General features: G+C 41.9%; 1 protein-coding gene and 1 non-coding gene across 2 annotated transcripts in view; both read left to right on the top strand.

The window, feature by feature from the left end:
- col5a2a (collagen, type V, alpha 2a) overlaps positions 1 to 16,231 on the top strand; it is a 39,428-nt gene extending 23,197 nt beyond the window's left edge. The window contains exons 18-54 of the mRNA XM_042084462.1: positions 1,208 to 1,261; positions 1,612 to 1,710; positions 1,823 to 1,867; positions 2,030 to 2,128; positions 2,837 to 2,890; positions 3,618 to 3,725; positions 3,916 to 3,969; positions 4,068 to 4,166; positions 4,283 to 4,336; positions 4,440 to 4,538; positions 4,623 to 4,676; positions 4,766 to 4,819; positions 5,099 to 5,152; positions 6,041 to 6,094; positions 6,244 to 6,288; positions 7,070 to 7,168; positions 7,302 to 7,409; positions 7,503 to 7,556; positions 8,187 to 8,240; positions 8,440 to 8,493; positions 8,582 to 8,635; positions 8,729 to 8,836; positions 8,925 to 8,978; positions 9,087 to 9,140; positions 9,396 to 9,557; positions 9,993 to 10,100; positions 10,265 to 10,372; positions 11,376 to 11,429; positions 11,554 to 11,661; positions 12,486 to 12,539; positions 12,666 to 12,773; positions 12,882 to 12,935; positions 13,046 to 13,153; positions 13,270 to 13,570; positions 13,788 to 13,969; positions 14,478 to 14,720; positions 15,038 to 16,231. Of these exons, the coding sequence (XP_041940396.1) occupies positions 1,208 to 1,261; positions 1,612 to 1,710; positions 1,823 to 1,867; positions 2,030 to 2,128; positions 2,837 to 2,890; positions 3,618 to 3,725; positions 3,916 to 3,969; positions 4,068 to 4,166; positions 4,283 to 4,336; positions 4,440 to 4,538; positions 4,623 to 4,676; positions 4,766 to 4,819; positions 5,099 to 5,152; positions 6,041 to 6,094; positions 6,244 to 6,288; positions 7,070 to 7,168; positions 7,302 to 7,409; positions 7,503 to 7,556; positions 8,187 to 8,240; positions 8,440 to 8,493; positions 8,582 to 8,635; positions 8,729 to 8,836; positions 8,925 to 8,978; positions 9,087 to 9,140; positions 9,396 to 9,557; positions 9,993 to 10,100; positions 10,265 to 10,372; positions 11,376 to 11,429; positions 11,554 to 11,661; positions 12,486 to 12,539; positions 12,666 to 12,773; positions 12,882 to 12,935; positions 13,046 to 13,153; positions 13,270 to 13,570; positions 13,788 to 13,969; positions 14,478 to 14,720; positions 15,038 to 15,184 (3,402 nt within the window). The 3' untranslated portion in view covers positions 15,185 to 16,231. The remainder of the gene's footprint in view (positions 1 to 1,207; positions 1,262 to 1,611; positions 1,711 to 1,822; positions 1,868 to 2,029; positions 2,129 to 2,836; positions 2,891 to 3,617; positions 3,726 to 3,915; positions 3,970 to 4,067; positions 4,167 to 4,282; positions 4,337 to 4,439; positions 4,539 to 4,622; positions 4,677 to 4,765; positions 4,820 to 5,098; positions 5,153 to 6,040; positions 6,095 to 6,243; positions 6,289 to 7,069; positions 7,169 to 7,301; positions 7,410 to 7,502; positions 7,557 to 8,186; positions 8,241 to 8,439; positions 8,494 to 8,581; positions 8,636 to 8,728; positions 8,837 to 8,924; positions 8,979 to 9,086; positions 9,141 to 9,395; positions 9,558 to 9,992; positions 10,101 to 10,264; positions 10,373 to 11,375; positions 11,430 to 11,553; positions 11,662 to 12,485; positions 12,540 to 12,665; positions 12,774 to 12,881; positions 12,936 to 13,045; positions 13,154 to 13,269; positions 13,571 to 13,787; positions 13,970 to 14,477; positions 14,721 to 15,037) is intronic.
- On the top strand, positions 6,355 to 6,517 carry LOC121704242. The gene has a single exon (XR_006030352.1). It is a non-coding gene; the product is annotated as a U1 spliceosomal RNA (small nuclear RNA).
- Positions 16,232 to 16,360: the final 129 nt, after the last annotated feature.

The following is a 16,360-nucleotide window of genomic DNA, read 5'->3' as shown; positions in this document are numbered from 1 at the left end:
AGTTTCGTGGAATTCCGTTCATGGGGGGCCACACAATAAATTAATTTATGTTACTGTACACCAACTGGCCTGTAGGTGGCCGGACACAGTTTTCTGTGAATATCTCGAGAACCGTAGGGCCTAGGAGGACCACCTTTTTTTTGTATGTTGGTCTTAAGGGGCAATGTTAACCCATCCCATTACCCCTTATTTCATGTATAGTGCCACCTAGTCAAAAATTAAAAAGCAAAAAATTAGGTGTTTAATCACAATATCTCTGGCTGACATGGTCAAAACTGCACGAAATTGAAAGTGTAGGATCATTATGACACCCTCCGAATGCATGCCAAGTTTCGTGGACTTTCGTTCATGGGGGGCCATACAATAAATTAATTTATGTGTACATTTAGTGACCGTACACCAACAGAGTTTTCTGTGAATATCTTGAGAACCGTAGGGCCTAGGATGACCATTTTTCGCGTATGTTTGCCTCCAGGGGTCATGTTAACCCATTGTATATGCACACATGTGCATAAACAGATACACACGCACACACATACATTCACAGTAATCATACGGATGACACATACTCACACAGTAGACATATGTACGCATGCATGCACATGCACACACACAGACACAAGCACATGCACGCACACACACACACACACACACACACACACACACACACACACACACACACACACACACAGACATGGACAGTATTTCAATTATATGTATTTAAAATACGTATTTAATTACTTTAGTGTATATTGTAATTTGTATTTTGCAGGATTGTAAAAACTCAAATGTAGTTTGTAACAAAATACTTTGAGGGATTGTATTTGAGGGATTGTATTTCAACTACTTAAATACTTCTCAAATAAGCCAAAATGTCATCACTCAATTAAATAAACTACCCGCTATATATAACCATGACAATAGGCAATGCTTATCATAAAGCCAAAGGCCAGAATCTTGGTGAATCTGGTTTTAAGAATAGGCTGGGTGCCTGTAGATATCCTTTGGGCAATTCCCTGTATTCAACTGTAAAGACCTAAACATTTCATTACCTTTTAGGACATACCTTTATATATACATTTATACATACCTTTATATATACATTTATACATACCTTTATATATACATTTATACATACCTTTATATATACATTTATACATACCTTTATATATACATTTATACATACCTTTTTTGTTGACTGTTATAGGGACCCTTAGGTCTTTCCGGTGCCCCTGGCTTTCCAGGAATGCCAGGCATGAAGGTAAGTAGGCTATATTACAATGATGTCTTACTCTTAAGCCTAAGCTAAGATATATCAACTAGACACAAACCTTATAAAAAATATTATTAGACACATAAACTAAGTAATTAGTAGCGCAATACAAACAGACAAATAGTTTCCGACTCATTGTTGGGACACCTGAACTGTTACAGCATATACTTTTAGCCATCTCTGGATATTTCAACTTTAGATTTAGAATGTAATAGCATGTCATTTAATCAGTCTTGGATTTGGACTGGATTTGGCTGAAATTATGTTTATAAAGCAAATACAAGGTTTATAAAGCAAAGCAAAGCCAAAAGAGTTTTAACCTCTGCACCAATATCTAGGGTCAACCTGGACCCACTGGTGTGCGAGGGCCTGAGGGACCACAAGGTCAGAGAGGTGAGACCGGACACCAAGGAAGAGTTGGATCAACTGGTCTTCAGGTTTGAACAGTGTTTTCTGTGTCATCATCCTCATTCAGGCGCATTTACCTCCTGAATATACACACATATCAGTATTTGAAAAACATGTGTTCTCCTTGTTTGATGGTTTTAGGGTCCAGCAGGTATTGATGGAGGTCCTGGTACCAAGGGTCCTGTGGTATGTAGAAAAGGCAGAATCGTCAAATATCTAGCATCTTACGACACCCTAGCAAATGACATTCATTATTAAGGACTGTATTTCAGTGAACAATCATAATACCCTTTGTAGACCTTTCAGGATTCATTCAACGTAAACATTCCGTAATCCTTGTTTCCTCAGGGAAATCCAGGTCCCCAAGGTCCTGGTGGTCTCCTGGGTCCACACGGTCCCCCTGGGCCCCAAGGAAGCACTGGACAGCCTGGAATCAAAGGCACAGGGGTACATGTTCCACGCTTTCATTTAAAAAACAGTTTGAAATGGTGCTATATGTAAGGCATTATTGGCACACCACTCAGTCGTCTATCATCTCCTCAATCTGGAGCTGGCCCGTCAGGCTTTGAGAAGAGTGGAGTCAGACAGTCGAAAGTCTTTAAGGACACACCACTGTAGTGCATCCAGTGGTCAGACATTGCTTTCTTCTGGAATTTGCACCCCTGTAATTCAACAGAGAACCCCAACCAGCTCACCGATTTGACACTTTGCCAAGAGATGTGCTTATCTATATCTTATGTGCTATGGCAAGATATTACAATAACAACAGAATTGACATAGGTACTGTATCACCTAGTTCTAGAATATCTGAAGAGAAACCATTAATGCAATGGGGAAAAAATGACATGCTATCAACACAAGATACACAACAACACAAGATTTGGACACAGAAAACCCCACTAACTTGAGATAGAACAAGAGAAAAAATACAGTACACATCAAAATGAGTGAGTATAAACAGCACCTTTCAGTGAGTTGGAAGTCTAGAGTTGGTGCAATGTAACCATCAGTTCCTCCTTCTTTAGTTATTTGTGTTAATGTGTTCAGGCAGTCCCAATGCAGATCCACTTAAAAAGGAATATGACTGCCATGTGCCATTAGTGTGAAGTTGTGTTGAATAACTTCAGACAAACTTACAGTGATGTTCTTTTGTAGGGAGATGTTGGTGTTCCTGGATTTAAAGGAGAGGCTGGACCTAAAGGCGAAATTGTAAGTGATAAATGACAACTGCCATAGATCATTTACATTTGAATGTTCCCGTGAAATCAACGCAGACGAGGGATACCCGAAATTATCAGTAGGACATCGGATTGGTAGTTAACAGTTTGAGAATTATATTATCAGTATCGGCAGTATTTCTGCATATATTCCTGGCAGAATAATTGGCACAATCTTTTAGGATTTCAGACGATACTAATCTGTTCAAAAAAGGATTAGATTTACATTTCTTTAATGTCAATATGTCATACATATTTACATTTCTCATATGTCAATATGGCACACAGTAGGCCTATGTCATATATGAAATTGCATATTTTTTTCCATGTTGCAATAATTCCCTATTGTTCGTGAGCGACATTTATGAAAGTATACATTTAGGGTTGAGTGAATGACAATGGAACTTGTACACCTGTATCTGCAACAACTAGGCCTTATCACAATAAGAGCAATAGATGAATTCTAGTAGAGACTCTTAAAGGAAATACAAATGACCATCATTATCGTCATCATTAATGGCAATAGGCCAAAATGAGTTTGAAGATATCGGCGTGTTAAATATCGGGGGTAATCCAATATTGTGCATACAGACTAGACATATGAACAAATGAATGTAGTTTGTTTGACTGAAAACAACTGAAATGTGTTTCAGCTTTATTTCACATATTCATCCTTGTGTATGATATCTTTTCCTACCTTTGAATGCTGAATGTGATAGGGACCTTCTGGGGCCCAGGGACCTATAGGCCCTCAGGGAGAGGAAGGGAAAAGAGGCGCTCGTGGAGACCCAGGGTCGGTGGGCCCTCTTGGACCTCCTGGTGAGAGAGTGAGTTCAATTGTTCAGTTGTTGTACACATTTGAAATGGTCAAAGTTTTGCGTACATGTGGTACCTTTATGGCAATGTTTGCTTGAGATAAATCAGAAATTACCCTGGAACGTTAATGGAATCCCATGATATACGAGATTGTTTAGTTTATAATTGTAAATCATTACATCTCTGTTCGTATTTCCATAGGGTGCTCCTGGAAACAGAGGATTCCCTGGTGCTGATGGATTACCTGGCCCTAAGGTATATATGATACTCATGAAATGTTTACCAGTAGACCAACAAAATTCTCCTTTACTGAAAATCAAAGTGTAAAATTCGTCATTTTCTCTCACTCTTAGGGAGCCCAAGGTGACCGAGGACCATCAGGAATCGGTGGACCAAAGGGCACCAATGGCGATCCTGGGCGGACAGGGGAGCCTGGGCTACCTGGAGCCAGGGTAACCATAACAATACAGTCATTCCCCATGCAAGGATACATGCAAAGACTTGTTCTTCTTTTACTCAGTATTGCTGATACACTGTACTAATGCGGATTACTGTTCCTCTTTCAAAGGGTTTGACTGGAACACCAGGTGTCCAAGGTGCTGAAGGAAAACCAGGGCCACTGGTATGCTGAGCAGCTCATTAATTATACAGGAAAATGATTGTGTTTGAAAAGCAATGATAAAGTATTATGATAACAGTAACAACACATTTTTGTTTTTTCATAGGGTCCACCAGGTGAGGACGGTCGTCCAGGGCCAGCTGGGTCTGTTGGCACACGAGGCCAGCCAGGATCGATGGGACTGCCCGGTCCTAAAGGTTTCAGTGTAAGTTTGACAAATACAAGGTTTTGTCTGGTCAGTTGTTGTGCCACCTAACAGGCTCTAACAAGTTAATGCCAATGTATGTAGGGAGATCCAGGCAAGACAGGAGAACAAGGATCTGGTGGAGTTCCAGGGCAAAGAGTAAGTGTCACGGCCAACCATGCACGCCAGCAGCTGATATCCTTTCCTGGGTGTTCTCTGAAGGAGTTCTGACTATTGCTTTGTTTCAGGGGCCTCCTGGTAAAGATGGTGAAGTAGGCCCAGCTGGTCCTGCAGGTCCTGCTGTAAGTTTTGCCATTTTTTTTGTTTATATTCAAAAATACACTTTATCCTTTAGTAGAACCTTATTGGTGCTATTGACTTATAATCATATCAGATGTAATTTTGAATGTACATAAATGTAAAAGGCAAACATAGAAACTGGATAATTTCAGACTTTTCAGCCAATGTGAGCAGCTGTTTAGTCAAAAATTTTATTTTGATCAACTCACTACAGGTTGTCACTGAGAACACATAACCTCACCAGAGTTTTCAGTGTCAGCATTGACCCTCTTTTGTTTCAGGGCCCAGCAGGAGAGAGAGGAGAGCAGGGACCCCCTGGCATGCATGGCTTCCAGGTGAGAACTACAGCCTATTCCTCTCAACTAAGAGGCCGTTTACACGACACCGCCGGGTGGATTTTCTCTTACCGCTTTCACACCTTTAACGACTCCGGCAAGAAAAAACCTTGCGTGTACACACAGAGGTGTAACCGGCTAAATGTGCTGTAGTGCATATGCCAGACCAGTCGATGGCGCCGCTGTGCAGAAGCTTTACGATAATTTTGCGTGAATCGCGTAGAAGAAAACATTGTTGAAACAGTTTGTTAAGCCAGAGAATGTCTAATAAGTGCTCTGGTTAAGCAGTCGCATGAAATAAGGAGACTACAGACAATTCGGTTTTCAATTCAACTGTTAAACTAATAAAGTTCATTTTCAAGGTATGTGACTGCTATGTTAAAATTTCAAATGCTTAGCCTACGCATTGCATTAGGTCTGAGCACCACTGGAGAAAACACTAACAAGTAACATGCAGTAAGCTAATGTTTAACTAAGTTAAGCTAATGTGTGCTTCTAACTTAGCTACTAAAGGCTGATAGGCTACATTGTGCACATAAATCATGACAGGGGAAAGAAAAACATTTTAATATGATAAATAAATGGTTTGGTTTGTTTTGACAAAGCAGCATGTCAGGTCGAGTGCCGTGGCTGAGTTGAGAGGTGGGGCTATGTCGTCATAAAGTTGCCGGCTTCGCACCTACAGGCGAAAGTTTCAAAACGGCGGTTTCAGTCTCTTAAACTGCCAGCGTCGTGTACATGCAAGGCGTAACGTTAACAAAACCTCACCGGTTTCACAAAAACCGGCGTCGTGTGCACGGCCCCTAAGGTGGCTGAATAACTATGTCAACATGTGCACTAATGCTGATCTAATGCTGATGTTTTGTCTGTCTTTTGTCATGTGTCTAGGGATTACCTGGACCTCCAGGTGCACCAGGAGAGGGAGGAAAGCCAGGTGACCAGGTAATGAATGGTCTAATGTTAATTCAACACCACCAATTAAAATTTACTTTCTAATGTGCATAGCCTCTATAAGCATGACAACTATGTTAATATAGTCCTATATAGTCATTGGTTGTAATATTCATGATGCATTAAAATGTCATACTCAGGGCGTTTCTGGAGAAATTGGACCTGTGGGTGCCCTTGGACCAAGAGTGAGTTTGATTTCAAGAACTATTCTGAAGATTCAAAACAATGCTAGACTATGCTAGACAATGCTCATACTTACCTGGCAGGGGTGATACAATGATCATGAAGGTTGTTTGCCCAGGGCGAGGCTCGGCCATTGCACATCCGGTCGTGCTGACCCCTGCAAATTCCTCAAATGTGGGAATCTCGACTGCACAATTTCTGGTTAGCATGCAGTAGTAGTGTAGTGGTTAAGGAGCTTGGCTAGCATGCAGTAGTAGTGTAGTGGTTAAGGAGCTTGGCTAGCATGCAGTAGTAGTGTAGTGGTTAAGGAGCTTGGCTAGCATGCAGTAGTAGTGTAGTGGTTAAGGAGCTTGGTTAGCATGCAGTAGTAGTGTAGTGGTTAAGGAGCTTGGCTAGCATGCAGTAGCCTGAAAAGTTGTGGGTTCAATTCCACTGTCTGGGGCAGCCGTGGCCTACTGGTTAGCGCTTCGGACTTGTAACTGGAGGGTTGCCGGTTCGAACCCCAACCAGTAGGCACGGCTGAAGTGCCCTTGAGCAAGGCACCTAACCCCTCACTGGTTGATGCAGGCAGCTCACTGCGCCGGGATTAATGTGTGCTTCACCTCACTGTGTGTTCACTGTGCGCTGAGTGTGTTTCACTAATTCACGGATTGGGATAAATGCAGAGACCAAATTTCCCTCACGGGATCAAAAGAGTATATATGCATGATATGCTTAGACTAGGGTTCTTTGCATTGTTTTCCTACGCTTGTTCTTACGCTTGCTATGTTATCTACCTATTAGGGAGAGCGTGGCACACCTGGTGAGAGAGGCGATCCGGGGCTTCCCGGATTGCAGGGACCTAAGGGTATTCCTGGAGCGGCAGGACCCGACGGAGCAAAGGTACGTCCCGAAACTATGTCGTTGCTGTTTGGCCCTGACCGTTACTGTCATGGTGTATTGATTTGTCCAATTACTCTGTATGAAAATACATCAGTTTGTAGCAGAACATTTACATGTCTCCCTCCATCCACAGGGAAGCCCAGGACCTACAGGTGCTCTTGGTGACCTTGGCCCACCTGGGCTCCAGGGCATGCCAGGAGAGAGGGGCATTTCTGGGCCATCTGGACCAAAAGGAGACAGAGTATGAACCTGAACAATTGTGGGGACAATGTCATGTCACAATTACTGTCAAGACAGCACAGAGTTGTAAATATGTTCTGTTTGATCATTTCAGGGAGCCTTGGGGGATAAAGGTTCAGAGGGAACCTCAGGAAATGATGGTGCCAGAGTGAGTCTTTTAAAATGACACTACATTATTTGATGTGGACAAAGTATTGAAGAATCCTGTTGTATCTTTGCAAAGGACACAATACTGTTAGTGATAATAGATACATGTTTTGAGGGCCTAGTATCTCAATATGATCTACTTCAGTTCTGTTGACTTCAGTTTGGTCTGCAATTAGGTACATGGAAATCCATTGAACATCGAATAACTGATAAATGGCTCACCCTCGCAAATTATTCTAGTAGCAAAACTTCAGAGTATTCTGGTAGCAAACCTTTTGGCAAAAACAAAAGTTAACATGTTTTTACAGACTTGAGACTTTCATAGGACAACATGTCCAATAACAAATAGAAGAGGCGGCTGTTTGCACTGGGATAAGCAACCGCCCTGTTTACAAGACTTCAGCTGCGTTGCTTTAAATTCCATGTCTTCATCCAAATGGATTGTGCACAGTTCCTCATAAATGCTCATCTCATTGTGTCCGTGTGTGTGCTCAAACTGTGAGGGGGGCATGTGATGGCATGTTTCCCCTGTGTTTCATATGTCTCCGCTGGCAAATACTTCTGATATAATTCACTGGCAAATACGACTGAAGCCCTCCCTGACATGGTCTTGTTTATGCTGTGATGATAGGGACTTCCCGGTCCTGTGGGCCCAGGAGGACCTGCTGGCCCTAGTGGTGAGAAGGTAAAGAACTTTTTTTTGTTGCCTTTTTTGTTGTTTTGTTGTGTTTGATTTGTTGACTATTTTATTGTGATAGCCAACACATGGTCTGCAAGATGACTGTGAGGCTTGTCTAGGACTGGCAAATTGTCGTAATTACATAACCATAATCAACAATACTTTTCAATTTGCCATAACATGATATTTTGGAATTCCTTCTTAGGGAGAACCTGGTCCAAAAGGGCCACCTGGACCACCAGGGTCAAGAGCAATGCCAGTGAGTAATTATTTCAACAAAACCGATAACAGAAAACAGGGACCCAGTATTTACATGTTGCACTAAACTCAACTATCCCTGTCCTTAGGGATCTCCAGGAGAACCTGGGCCAATTGGTCCTGTTGGATTTGCCGGACCACCTGTAAGTTGACCAATATTCACCATGGCTAAATTCACCTGAAATTGCGTCTTAACACTCACTCCATCATGTTGATTGCTCCCGTGATCTGTGCAGGGTCCTGATGGTCAGCCCGGAGTAAAGGGAGAGCCTGGAGAGCCAGGACAGAAAGGAGATGCTGGGTCACCTGGGCCCCCAGGGTTGTCAGGAGGTCACGGGGCTCCAGTGAGTATACATTAAACACTTACCATTTGTCAGTAATCTATTTTACATGAGGCTGCAAACTTACAAGATTGAATTGGTTGTTTTTTAGGGTCCTGTAGGAGTTGCTGGGCCTAAAGGTGGCAGAGGAACACAGGGAGCACCTGTAGGTGTTTTTGGTTTTTGTTGTTGGTTCATTTTGATCCAAACATAGGCAGCATATGATGAGAGGAATTAAACCTGAGAGCTGACTTGTTGTCTCTTTTTATCTCAGGGCCCAACTGGTTTCCCTGGCTCTGCTGGACGAGTTGGCCCACCAGGTCCAACTGTGAGTAATCAGTTCTCCATTTAGTATTATTTATTACATATAGCACCAATATGAATATTGAAATTGACAGAGGACTACAGCAAGAACCCCAAACGTCCTAAAGCTAAAGGACTACACCTACTGTAGGTGATGATGGGAACCCATCTGCTTGGAGTTGACTGGGTAGAGTGATAGAAAGGGGTGGTGGGTGGCTCACCTGGCAATAAAAGGAAAAGGGAAGTAAAGAAATGGCTTAACCTTTTTTGTATTTGTTAGGGTCCTGTCGGACCAGCTGGACCGATTGGTCTTCCTGGGAAAGAAGGACCACCTGGCTTACGTGGAGACCATGGACCTCCAGGACGTCAGGGTGAGAGAGGCCAAGCTGGTCCTGCTGGTGGCTTAGGAGACAAAGGAGACGGGGGAGAGGATGGACCCACGGTAAATATCCTATTAACGTCTCTTATGACTAATAAGAAGAGGGAGTTGGAGTTGGTTAATTGATGCCATTGGCTTCTTGATGGTACTGCCCCCTTTTACTCATCTGAGGATGATTCTAGATGTACTTTATAAGACATCACCGCCTTTGTCTTCCACTGACTCTGATGAAGATGTACTCATGCCCTTTTTTAGATAAATGAGTATTTTAAACGTTTGTGTGCTCCAGTGTTTCCTTCCCTTATAAAGGATGAAAAGAGGGCCTTTCAAATAGCCACTAGTGCTACAAACACAGATATAATATCCAGGGATCTGAACAGACTGGAAATGAAATAAAATTATGTGCCTTGAATTATTTACTCTCAATTTACTGTCCGTGCTTTTTTTTTTTGGATAAATACATCCATATGACCAATAGTAAATCTTCCTCACTTTCAGGGCCCTGATGGACCACCAGGTCCGGCTGGCACAACAGGACAGAGGGGAATTGTGGGTCTTCCTGGTCAAAGAGGAGAACGTGGAATGCATGGGCTTCCAGGGCCTGCGGTATGGATTGAATTCAAGACCCTAAATCTCAGCTATGCTATTTAACCCAAATATGCTACTTACCCAAATATGCTATTTAACCCAAATATGCTACTTACCCAAATATGCTATTTAACTCAAAATGTGCTACTTAACTTAACTGGCTTGGCTTGATGTGTTTACAGGGTCCTCCAGGAAAACAGGGAAATCCTGGTGCTCAGGGTGACAAAGGCCCTTCCGGACCAGTCGGTGTGCCAGGTGCTAATGGACCCCGTGGAGACCACGGACCTCCAGTACGTTCACATGAGACTTGCATCACTTTTATTAATTTAGCTCATAACATCCTGAAATGGGCATTTAAGATGACTGTTTTTCAGCATAACATTGTTTCCTTCTCACCCTTAAGCAGTATGGCACGAGTGAGAGTGGCGTAACAGATATCACCATGGCTGTGTTTCGGCCGTAGGCACGAGGCCAGAGACCCAATGCCGCAGGTTATCACAGCCATGGCAATATCTGCTACCAATGCCACAATCACAAGTGCCATATTACTTCCATACAACAGTTCTACTACCATCTGATCGATCTTAAAGGCATCAGATTGCTCTATTACTTCATCTGATCGATCTTAAAGGCATCAGATTGCTCTATTACTTCATCTGATCGATCTTAAAGGCATCAGATTGCTCTATTTCTTCATTTGATTTGGTTTCTTCATCTTCCGCCCTAAAGCATAGTTCCAATCTGTCTTGCGCCTGTTGTTGCCAAGCAATATAACTCTTCACTTCGAGAGTTTAAAGTTCAGTGAGAGAGGCTAGATGTGCTTGTGCACACAGTAATTTGTAAAGCCTACTTGCTTGTCTATACGTCACATGCTAAATTGAACAATCACCCTACTCCATTTACTCCATTTTCTCACTCAATCACTGTCAATTGTGATGTTATGAAATCACTGCTCTCTCACTTTGAATGAATGGAACATTCACATTAGACAATTCAATGCAAAATGTGGAGTGATTACTAATTTACTAGCGAGTGGGGATGTCCTGAGATATCAAATCACTCATGGAATGCCTCTTGTCCAATCAGAAATTACTAACTAGTTCGACCAGATCGAACTGTTTAGTAGACTGTATAATAGTGCATTAGCCTCTTGATTAGAATATTTCTTAAGATGTGCATTGTAATCTTTACCCTGGCATCATATGTGTGCTGCTTAAACAAAGAACAACATTATAGTCTACAGATGACAATAAAAATGTCAGCAGAACAATATTATCCAATCTATCTTATCAGGGTGTACCTGGCGCTGATGGCCCACCAGGCAAGGATGGAAGTCTCGGTCTCAGGGTAAGACTGCTGTCCACTCTCTACAGTGTATCTTAACTCACTACACCTCACGTTTGGAATCCCCCAACCAACGGTTGTCTTAATCCGCTCCTCCTTCCCTTTTCACACCTGTGCTGACCCACAGGGAGACAGAGGAGATCTTGGCCCTGAGGGACTGACTGGGGCTCGGGGGGCTCCTGGGTCTCCTGGCCCTGTTGGTACAACTGGAGGTCCTGGCAAGAGGGGAGAACCAGTACGTGTGCTTTACCTGGTTTTATGCACGATTCCTTGACATTTGGAGTATTAGGGCCACGCATTTTGCTATGACGAGATTAAACTTGACATGTCGACTTTAAAGTCATGTTGACATTAAACTCAAAATGTCATGAATAAAGTTGAAATATGTCAACTTTAATGTTGACATGTTGACATTTAACTCGAAATTTCGAGAATAAGTTTGACATATCATGTGGACTTTAATCTCGACAATTCATCTTGATATGTCCATCAAAACTAGTTTGGAGAGAGAGCGACCTCTCGAAAGTAGTTGCCACTGAATCCTGACAGTCAGACTCAGTTGGCCGAGATGATTTGGTGAAATTGTACTTCAGAATCGGATTTAGCAACTATACCAACTAGTTTTGAATGTCGAGAGAAAAGACGAAGTGTCGAGATTAAAGTTGACATGATATTTCAACTTTATTCTCGAAATTTCGAGTTTTATGTCGACATGTTGAGTTTAATCTTGTCATGGCAAAAAAAACAAAAACATTTTCTTCATTTGTGGCCCTAATACTCCGTTGTAGGTGAGCCATAATCTGTTGTTCTTATCATGTTCCAGATGTTATTGTGTTTTATGAGATTGATTTATGGAAATCAAATGGCACACTGTCAACAATTGCTATAATATGTAATCTGAAATGCCTTATTTAGGTTTGCAGGTGACGGATACATTTGTGTTTGTGTGTGAGGGAGATAAACTATAGTTTGCTTAATGAAACAAAGTATATCTCAATATTTCCATATATTTTTCATATACGCTGTACAAGTCTTCATATCTGTATTTTACTAAAACAGGGCTCTAGAGGTCCGGTGGGTCCTCCTGGTTCAGCTGGAAAGAGAGGCCTCACAGTAAGATCTTACACATATTGTCGTTACTTGCTTGCTGGTACACTATTTCCTTGAGGACTGCTGTTTAATAGCATTACAAAAAATAGATATACTGGTACACAGATACTCATAAACGCACACTTACAGGGACCACAAGGACCCAGAGGCGATAAAGGAGACCTTGGTGATCATGGCGAGAGGGGGCAGAAAGGTCACAGAGGATTCACTGGTCTGCAAGGACTTCCTGGACCACCAGTAAGGACAATGATCATACTGCCATTTCACACCAATACTTGTTGGTATGTTGATATCTTAAGCGAAATTTAGGGCGCATTTTGAATATCTGTGTGTTGTTTTAACAAGGGCTCAACTGGAGATCAGGGAGCACCTGGAATTTTTGGACCAAGTGGCCAAAGAGTGAGTATTACTGTTAAAATGGGGGGCAATATCTGATCCACAAATTATAGCATAACTTGTTGAACAAACTCCAAAAAATACAGTACAAAGGACCATATGTTCCATCTTAGGGACCTCCTGGGCCAGTGGGTCCTTCTGGTAAAGAAGGCTACCTGGGGCAGCCTGGACCAATGGGACCTCCAGGAACTCGTGGTCTAAGTGGTGATATCGGACCCGAGGCAAGTAGTCATCTGTAGAAATAGAACGTATTTGTATAGCCTTAATTACCTGCTGTATACATGCTAAAGGCTAGTGTTATGTAGTAAATCGCCATCTTTTCATTTGTTCTCACCAGGGACCTCCTGGAGAGGAGGGTCCCCCTGGGCCTCCTGGTCCCCCTGGCCGCCCCACTGCAGCTATGGACGACTTATTCGGTGGGGGTGATTACGGGCCGCCACCACCTCCAGAGTTCAGCGAGGACGAGGCCCTGCCCAATAGCAATGGCTCCGAGGCCCTACAGGCCGACCCCGGCGTCCAGGCCACTCTGAAGGCCCTCAGCAGTCAGATCGACAGCATGCGCAGCCCCGATGGCAGCAAGAAACACCCGGCACGAACTTGCGAGGACATCAGACAGTGCTACCCCCTGAAAAAGAGTGGTCAGTAAAAATGTCTTGTCATAGTAACTGTTGTCGTCATCTTGACATGATTTACATGTATGTAGTTTCATTACCACAATGACCGAGTTCACGAGTCATGATGAGAAGGATGTTTTAAGTCCACGTCTTTGTGTCGACGTTTAGATCTTCCACAATCTAGTGTCAGTGATAGTCATTGACTTACTTATCCATAATAAGAGTTTGGTCATCATTCCAGGTGAATACTGGGTGGATCCAAACCAGGGAAGTGCAGAGGATGCCATCAAAGTGCACTGCAACATGGACACGGGTGAGACGTGCATATCCCCAAATCCATCCAGCATACCTCGCAAGTCCTGGTGGAGCTCCCCTTCAAATAAGCCTATTTGGTTTAGCACCAACATGAATGGTGGAGTTCAAGTAAGTACACTGGTGTTGGTCAGCACTATTGGTTTCAATGTGATTGGTGAACCCTGAAGGCCATTAAGTCATTAGGAAGTCAGTGTTAACTTATATTATTTATATATATCTTTGAAACTGTGCCTTCAAAGAGGAATTAGAGGATTGTGGGTCAGGTTAAGCTGATTTTTAATCCTCTCTGACCCTAAAAATGATGTGATTCAAAGGTGTTTACATACAATACATGTTTGTGATACATGCTTAAAGAGCAGTGCATTTCAAATGAATCTCAACCAACCAAAGTGCCTGTGGAAAATGGCAGAATAGTCCATTGGCATGGACCTTTGGCAAAAGTCTGTGTGTCTGGTCCAAATGCAAAACATGATATATAGATAATGATATAAAGATGGGCAATAAAATCATCAAAAACAATGTGGCCTCAAAGATTCATTACAACTTGGATGTAGCTCATACTACCAACATATTTAAAAAATATATTTCAAATTAATCAGTCATAATTCTTTTTTAGTTCGCCTACGGAAACAAAGATCAACCAGCCAACTCTGTGACGGTACAGATGACTTTCATCCGTCTCCTCTCCAAAGAGGCTTCCCAAACCATCACCTACCACTGCAAAAACAGTGTGGCTTACAAAGATGAGAAGACAGGAAATCTGAAGAAAGCAGTTGTCCTCAAGGCAGCCAACGATCTAGAGCTAAAGGCAGAGGGAAATAACCGCTTCAGATACACTGTCGTAGCGGATACTTGCTCAGTAAGTTGAAAGCATAATACTTTGGCTGTAAAGGGAGCATGCTGACATCTGTAGTCATATGTGAGAAGCCACATACCTATCTACAACTCTTAAAGGCACAATAGTCCAACATGAAGCAATATGTGTTCACTTACACTGATTGTTAGCCTTTACTGAATATAAAAGCACATTACATTTTTGAGCTTCAGACTACTATACTGAAAACATCAAGCCTCAATCCACACAATTGTGAAGGAAGTTCACGGTCATAACATATCCCTGCTACAAATTTACCAACAAAATTATCATTAACATAAAATCGCTTTTTCCTTTTGCAGCAAGCCAATGGCAACTGGGGCAAGACAGTTTTTGAGTACAGGACACAGAAAACAGCAAGACTTCCCATAGTGGACGTGGCCCCTGTGGACATTGGTGGTGCAGACCAGGAGTTTGGAATTGACATTGGGCCGGTTTGCTTCTTGTAATAAATCAGAGGAGAATGGGATGTAGTGATGAGAACCCTGAGACTCTTGAACTGACTGCTGACTCGATCAGCCTTGTACATACCGTACAATGGACTACTCTGACCCTGTTGCAAGATATTTATTGTCCCTTTCTAATAATTTAGAACAACAACAAAAAAAACAGCAGTAGTTTCAAGCCCACTGTAAATCATTATTTTTTCCTAATAGGGAAAAATCCACTCATAGAAATCAATGCATATAATGATGTGCATTGATTACTGTGAAATCGAACCCAAAAATAAAACCTAACGTGAAATTTTCATTACAAATAATTTGCAGACAAGTGTTTTTATTCAGTCATTACCTGCTGTTAGTCAATCATGAGTTCAGTTGCTTCACCTGACACAAGTGTCTCTGAGCATCATTAGTTTCCTTTTCAAAACCATACTCATTTGTTTATTTTTTGTCATTGCATTTTCAAGTTTACTTTTTTACAACAAAGAAATGGTGCTAAAATGGAAACCTGTTTCAGTTATTCCTCTAAGAAAGAATGTTTGATAATGTTGATAAAATTGCCACCTGTAACCAATTAAAGTACCTTCACTCTGTAATGATGATGACATCCAACTGAGAATTAAAGATGAGACAGTGGATTGGTACAGATGTAAGCTACCTCGTCTCTATGTACTAGGATTGATACATTTTCCACACAGTTGCAGGGAGGATCTTCCAACAATCGCACAGAACAGGGTTGTGGACAGTGGAATAAAGATCTTACAGTCACTGATGGAACAACCAAATCAGTGGCTGAGGAAAGGTGTGTTTGAGTGACTTTATATTGGACATATTAACATTGGTATGCTTATCAGTTAAGCAAGGTATTTGCTATTGGGATGTGTTATATTCTTATGCATGTAGCTAGGCTCTTTAATCGGCTTTGCAGTCCCTTCTAACAAATCTTTTCCCTCCCAACAACCTTTCAGCCATTGCAAAGAATGGCCTTTAACGCCAAGACCTTCATGTATCTTTTTGCTATGCAACAAATTAAACATATGCTTGTGTATCTCAGCTCTTTTTTTTGTGAAATCAATTGAGAATATTTAATTTACATTTTTTTCTGACTTGATTATGAATTTCTGGGAAATTGTCTACATAAAATTCACATTATGATTTAAATGACTCACTGTTCATTTAAAC

The sequence above is a fragment of the Alosa sapidissima genome, chromosome 2, assembly GCF_018492685.1.
Source record: "Alosa sapidissima isolate fAloSap1 chromosome 2, fAloSap1.pri, whole genome shotgun sequence".
Classification (NCBI taxonomy): domain Eukaryota; kingdom Metazoa; phylum Chordata; class Actinopteri; order Clupeiformes; family Clupeidae; genus Alosa; species Alosa sapidissima.
Note: the sequence above shows the minus strand (reverse complement) of the source record. Positions and strands in the feature narration are given on the sequence as shown.